The 7685-nt window shown below is 41.4% G+C and overlaps 1 protein-coding gene across 6 annotated transcripts in view; it reads right to left on the reverse strand.

Annotated features, from left to right (window-relative positions):
- Positions 1-4875: 4875 nt before the first annotated feature.
- Positions 4876-7685, reverse strand: part of LOC147035139 (myelin transcription factor 1-like protein) — a 731493-nt gene continuing 728683 nt past the window's right edge. For all 6 annotated transcript variants that reach the window (XM_085894260.1, XM_085894272.1, XM_085894282.1 and 3 more), the window contains exon 24: positions 4876-7685. This exon is cut by the window's right edge. In XM_085894260.1, coding sequence (XP_085750386.1) covers positions 7659-7685 — 27 coding nt within the window. In that variant the 3' untranslated portion in view covers positions 4876-7658.

The raw sequence follows: 7685 nt of genomic DNA on the forward strand, positions 1-7685 counted from the left end.
CGGGGTAACTACCCCAGAGCCCGGATCTATATAGGAGCCTGCAATTGTTCATTCAATGTTTTGTTTCATATAATGATTGTTTGTCTCGGAGACAGCTTTATCTTGCGTCTCCCTCCAAGACACTCAGGGCAATTCCCCAGCATGGACAGTGACAACCTCCCTCATAAAATAAACAACCGTGGGAACAATTTACATAATCATAATCATGTGGTAATGGCATAGTGACTACATGAACACAGTCGCGTTGGCCACACCCCATCCGGATGAAATGTGTGAAATGTATTTGAATGTAGGAATAAGTGAATAACACCCCAATTTCCCTTCAGCATGGCATGTGTTTCTCTGTAGTCCATGTTGGTTGCTTAAAAAAGCATGTAGTCCATGTTGGTTGCTTAAAAAAGCATGTAGTCCATGTTGGTTGCTTAAAAAAGCATGTAGTCCATGTTGTTTGGCCATTCTGGCTCTCAGCAGCACTGCCTGTTCTCATCCCTCCTCTGCAATTCCTCCCCTTGTGCTGTAGTGCATCCATTTGTTATCTCCTGACTGTTTCCCATGCTCTAGTTAATCCTCAGCACCCTGATTTTTGTGTACAGTATCGAGGCACTTGGAGGAGCAAGAACACAGAACATATTAGAATGCAACAGAACAAAAGGAATAGAAAGAGAGGAAAGGGGGAGCCACGCCAACAGCATGGTTGATCGACAAAATAGAGGGAGACTTGGAGAAATAAGGGATGTGGGAAGGAGTGAGGGGTAGTGGAGGACATATGGGGTGAATAAGAAGGATACAGCCACGAACTCTCAATGACAAAAGTGATAGGAATAACTAGAAACCTGGAAAGAGGTGGGTTTGGGAAGGGTTAATGGGGGTAGAAACGATCATGGTTGTGGGTGGAGGATGAATGGAGATAGTGGTGAACACCTATCATGAAGACCTGGATGAAAGAATGATATTGAAGAGACTGGCAAAGTTGGTTCCACATGTGGGAAAAATATGAACAATGAGTGGAGGAGAGCAGCAAATATGCATTTTGAAAGTTTCACCAGAAGGTGGTTACTGATGGACTACATAAACCCTGCAGAAACTTGGGGTGGGGGGGGGGAGGAGGGACAGAGCACAGAAAGGGCAGAGGGTGCAAGACCAGAAAGGAGGTGGTAGATGATAGAGAGACCACCGACCTCTCTGTGATGGCAAAGTGATTGGCTCATCGAATCAGCTTTGCTCTAGGAGATTTCAATCATCTTGAAGGCCTTAGTTTCCACGTTGTCGAGCTGAGCAAGGTGTGAGGTAGGGACGCTCAAGGAAGAGAGCAGTATTCCATCAAGCTGCAGTTAAAGGCCTTGTAGGTCAATAAAAGTTCAGGTTTGCCTTGGAAAGACCACACTATGGAGGATGGCCATTTGGCAATTGGCTTTGGAAGGCAACTTAGATATGTGATTTTCACAAGAAAGACCAAGGTTGATAGTAAGCTCCAAAAGTTTGAGTGAATTCATTCATTCCAGAGGATCAACTGAACTTCTGTTATTAACCTCCGTCATCTTCGAAGATGGATGGAGGTTACTGTTTTCACCCCTTTCTGTTTGTTTGTTTGTGAACAGTATTACGGAAAAACACCTCGACGGATTTCGACGAAACTTGGTGGGGGGGTTAGGTATGGTCCAAGGATTATACCATTAAATTTTGGACTTGGTCCCCCCCCCAAAAAAAATTGTTAGAGAATTTTTTTTTTGCATTTCTACATGTTTTAAGTGATTTCCACCCCCCCAAAAAAAATTGTTACCCCCCCCCCCAAAAAAAAAATGGAGAATTTTTTTTTGCATTTCAACATGTTTTAAGTGATTTCCAACCACACCAAAAATTGTTACCCCCCCACCAGAAAAAAAAGAGAAATTTTTTTTTCCATTTATACATGTTTTAAGTGATTTCCAACCCCCCCAAAATAGTTAGAAAAAAAATTTTTTTTTTTTGCATTTCTACATGTTTTAAGTGATTTCCACCCCCCCCAAAAAAAAATTTGTTACCCCCAAAAAGATTTTTTGCATTTCCACATGTTTTAAGTGATTTCCAACCCCCCAAAAATTGTTACCCCCCCACCAAAAAAAAAATTGTTAGAGAAATTTTTTTTTTTTTTTTGCATTTCTACATGTTTTAAGTGATTTCCAACTCCCCCCAAAAAATTGTTAGAGAAAAAAATTATTTGCAACCTTTTTTTCAACAAAATTTCGATTTCTTTTTTTTGCATTTCTACATGTTTTTAAGCGATTTCCAACCCCCTCCCCACCCCCCCTCCAAAAAAAAATGTTGGAGAAAACTATAACTCTGTCAGCACTGTTGACATCATATTTAATGAATAAGATATAAGGTTCACTTGAGTGACCCAGCAGTATTGGCGGCGCAGGTTTTGCACTCTCCCGAGTGCTCCCCCTCTAGTTCTGATTGATATTGTTTGAGGTTTGATACCTTTACAAAAACCAGGAAAATATATATATATATATATATATATATATATATATATATATATATATATATATATATATATATATATATATATATATATATATATATATATATATATATATATATATATTGTTCCTCTTGACTCTTATCTGTGTAGGTACCGTTTAGAGAGGGTTATATCACTGTTTCCTTCATATTCTAGAGGCTTCAAGCAAGCGATGCACCACCGACCATCTCATACCGTCCCACATCCCTACCCAGAATCCTTTTCTTTTTCTTTCCCCCACAAACCCAACAAAACCCAAACATATTGCAGGTTACTGCATTTCCTCCTCTCCTCTTTTCCTGTCCTTTCATTCCCTTTCTTATTGTGTCCAACCATTGTCCCATTGTTAATACATTGCTTCTCAACCCACCATCATCTCGCTTTTCCATGAACCTCGATTTTGTGAAGAGAAAAGGTCGGTTTATGATGACATGTGGTGGAGAGATTTGAGAGAGAGTGGGAGAAGGGGGAGAGGGACTCCATTTTAACCACAAACAAACTGATTTCAGTACTTCTGTCCAAGGAAGCTTTCACAGACTACCGTTTCTAAATGATATCGTGACTTACGAAATCGGCCCCCAGGTGCACAAACATCCATGACACATACAGTCAGAGTTCCCTAATCAGTTATGTCATTAGTATATGTGGCCAGATAGGCCCCCACCCATTGTTTCAGGGAAATGAGGTATATGGGTTGTGTGGGCAATAATACATCTTCTTCCTCCTACTCTATACCGCTCCTGCTCTTCCTTTATTCTTCCTTGAAATCTTCTTTTATTCATGGCTCAGATAAGTGGTTGCCATTTCATTCACCATACAGTACAATTCGGTTCTCTCTCTTTCCAAAATTATCATTTAATATTCTTCAAGTATATATCAGGTACAACCTACTATTTGTAAATTCCCTTTCTTTCTTTTATTAACCCTCTCGGACAGCATCACACACAACCACATTTTGAAATGCAGCACCAAAGACAACCCCTATTCAGACGATGAAAGAGATAACAATGTCCCTATTTTTTCAAATATGCTAGGCAGGAAAAACTGCTGGGCAGGAAAACTGGTTAAGAAAGATGTAGAATTGACTCGGAGGAGGACTCCAACTCAGGGATGATTGACAGCAAAAAGAGGCGTTGGCTGGTGTGCGCACCAATGAGAATGTGCTGTCGTGTGTCAAATGGCAAGCCATAACCTTTGCTCCCCACTTCCCATGATCTCTGATCCCCCAAGTCTCCTCCTCGTTCAAGCTGCTTAAAAGGCAGAACGCCAGACATATCATGGATGTTGAAACGTGCTGGGGATACCAAGACAACCTGCCTGCCTGTTCTATCATTGGAGGGTGGAGAGACCACCTTTGAAGTCTGCGCTGAATCCAGGACCAGTTGTGCCGAAGCCAGGAAGAGCTGCACCAGACAGCGCTGAGAGAACCATGCAATGGCTGATCGAGTACGAGGCAGAGGTGCAAGAGCTAATGAGTCGGGAGGTCCCAAGCGCAGGGAGATAGCTCCATACTGATGTGCACTTCTTTCACTTGCTATCCCTCTAATAATTGTTAATTTGTCCAGCTCGACTCACGAAGAGCATCACAATCATAAACAGCTGTCGGTGACTTGCCAATTGACACTTCTGGGAAAGGCTTTACATATGCAACTCACATTTTCCTTTAAGCATACATCACCCACATTGTGTCACATGCATTTACACCATTCTGCTTTCCTTACTCATCATGTTTCTGGATTAGCACACGTCTTTCGATATGTGCCATGGTGAGTCAAAGGCCGAACCAATGCCTTGCTCCACCTCCATCTCCTTTTCTTCCTCCCAACATTTGCTCAGTATGATTTTGCTGGTGCTATATCCTGTGTGTAGCTGATTAAGTTAAGTTTGTAGAAGGGGAATAAATGCTCAGAGTTAGAATCTGTTCTTTTGTAGCTTTTCTTGATTGTTTGCTGTGCCTGTGAATGTGCCTTTCTTGTAAATATGTTTGCTTGTTTTGGTAAATGCTTTGTTTCCATCCTGCCTGTTTTGTCTCATTCTCTTTATTGGCTCGATTTAGTGTGTAAGACTCGATATACTGGAAGTTCTGCCCCATTGATTGGCTCTGCAATTAGCCAGTGTGTACTCATGGTTCTGGTCAGCCATAAGTAATAAATAGAGTGAGGATACATACGTCAAATGGCATCACCAAAGCAACAGAAAGGTAATTAATACAAATGTAAAAGGGCAAGGACCCTGCCAGGTTTGGCGCTTTCAATCGGTGGGCATCCGTATATGGCACAGTGGCCTGCAGGGCCAGAGGTGGGGAAGAGTCTGAGTCGGCCCCCTCATTGTGTACCCTAACACCGGTTCTGTAACAATATGCATTCGAACGATTTCAGCGATGCCTTCATGTGACTTTATTCAATGCCTCACAAACCACCGCTATTGACATGTGGCTGCTAAACATAATGCTACAGTACACACCATCAAAGACAGCTGCAACACAGACAATTGCATCTTGGCAACATTTTAAACAAATGTCTAGTTTGTCAAGCGTGACAATATTTATACCCTTTCATATTTCGATAAATATCATTTTCTCTATTAATTCACTTCATGTATTTCCACATGTACCACGTGGGAATCCAAAGTTAATCTCAAATAAAACACCTTCATTACAGCACATCTTTACCAAAAATAAAGAATGTTTTAGATTACCCAACAATAAATAATGACCACACAATATCACAGGACTTGACTGTTATAATTACAGGATGTGCATCTTGTAAGAAAATCAAAATAAGCCATAAAATTCCATTTAACAAGTTAAAATGTACAGTTTTACAGTGTCTCTTCAATTTATGTCATTCGACTTAACAATGATCAAAAAAGGAACAAAAAAACAAACAAATAAAAAAACACGTTTTTTTTTCTTTTTATTTTTTTTTCTTTTTCTCGAGCTAAACGACGGACATCGACACTCGCTTTGTGCTACTGGACAGACAGAAGGAAAGCTACAGGCTTTGTGTACCGTAGAGTGGAGCGGAAGCATGCATGCTTGCGGAGAATTGCGAGCAGCATTGGGACGACCAATTCGCTACTTGAGCTTATTGTCCCTATACACGCACTGAATATGTACATATAATTCCCATTCTGGATCATGATGCCCAAACGCCTCGGACATATTATTGACGTGAATTATGAACTCATGGTCCGGTTTTCTGGAATGCTTCCAATCCTTCTGAGCGCCATACTGCCGAAGTACTCATTAATACTAGGCCCAATAACCTCACGCATTTATGGCCTGGATCGCGGAGCGCTTCTAAAAAATACAAAAATCTGAAATCGACTTATCAAACCGAGGCGCACACCAAACCATCGATTCTGCATGGGGGAGGCTTTTGTAATTGTGGAAGAAAAAAATTCCCGCTTTGGAAACACACACGTACAATGGCATGCAAACACTGGCAAAGAGGGTTTCAAGCCGTGGGTGGGAGAGAAAGCGAGAGAGAGAGAGAGATAGAGATAGAGATAGAGAAGGGAGGGGGGGGGAGAGGAAGAAGAAGAGCAAGCAGTCTACACAGAATAGATCCAAGCAGGACAAAAAGGCACACAGGACACGGAACCACACACAAGCACTGGAGCGGCGTGCGGGAGCTACAGAAAGCGAAAAGGCGACAAGAGGGCGAGAGAACACGGGGACGAGCTTCGGAAGCGGCACGGAAGGATGATGGTGGCCTTGTTGGGAATAGAGGGGATATTAGAGGAGAGGGCGGCACATGACGTCTGGGCATAGCAGGCCTTTTCCATGGCTGTCCTAAAAGGGAAGAAGAGCCCTGGCTGGCAGAGCGACAAAATAAAGTGCTTCTGGAGCGTCCTTCCCTCTATTGCAGCGTCACGATGAATTTTAGACCTAGAAAGCGTTTTAAACATTTTCGCAAGTTATTTATATGCGTAACTCTTTTTTTCTCGCTTACTATCGCCTAAATCAAAGTTATATTGATTCATTGCTCCCATAACCATTTGCGCGTGGAGTCCAGAACCAAAAATGAAAAATAAAAATATAACGCAATTCACTCTGGACTCCTTCATTCCATTTCTACAACAGGCAGTGCATTGACGATAGTATATATACTTTTATATATATGTATATATATATATATATAAGAGCAAAATGAACTTAACCACACTATGAAAACCACCGCCTTTTAGCAAAGCATTGACCCTGTTTAAAAACACCACAAATATACGGCAAATATGCACTTTAAGGCCCTTTTAGCAATGCAGCGGATACAAATTATCATTAATTCAAACTGCTTGCACATATTCACAAAATAAATTCAAGCTTCAAGTGCTGCCACCAATACATATTCACATGATTGTAGCTTTCTGAAAAAAAGGTTTGCCCTGTGCTCAACAATTTATAACAATACAAAAAGCTCCGGTTCAAAAAAGTACTCCTTCATATTCGTGTTAACAGGATATCAACCTTCTCTTACCAAAACCGCTCTTTTGTCCGACTTGAAGTTAGCCAATTGCTCCTATTTTACAAGTTGCAATGGCATCGCACTTTAATATCTAAAAGATGACATTTTCATCTATATGTCATGTTCTCGTGCCATTTGTGAGCCCTACACAATTACAGGTCCGAAAGGTAATCCTGGCTCGTTTTGGTAAGAGAGGGTAAGACAAAATTCGCAGCTGATGAAATAAGGGGGAAAAATCAGACCCTTTTGGCCTAGAATGATTATCTTGCTGGAGATTTACTTCGATTCTTTTGCCGTTTCAAAGCTGCCAACTCTTATAACAACGACTTTCCGAACCCACCATCAGGAATGCTCCGACATTTTCATTTTAACATTGTAAAACTACGCTATAAACCTACCACATTGTGTGTATCAAATATGCCATTGTGTAGTTGAAATTCTACACATTTAAAAAGCCTTGTAATTGAAATCAACAATCAGCCGAACTTCACAAGGCTGGAATGGTCTCTTCCTGTCCGGAGAAGACGAAATCAAATGACACCGAAAAAACATTGTTGGGGAGCAGGGATGGCAAAAAAGGAGCGGCAGGTTTTGCATTCATCATTGAAGTTGGTTGTGGAGAGAGTAAGGGAGCACAGAGACAGGGTAATGGAGGGGGAGGGTGGGGGTAGTCCGCAACCGCAGTGTGGTCATGCCTGGATGCCTTTCACTGCTTG

This window comes from Eptatretus burgeri, chromosome 1 (genome assembly GCF_056783735.1).
Source record: "Eptatretus burgeri isolate ZD-2024b chromosome 1, Ebu_testis_v1, whole genome shotgun sequence".
Lineage (NCBI taxonomy): Eukaryota > Metazoa > Chordata > Myxini > Myxiniformes > Myxinidae > Eptatretus > Eptatretus burgeri.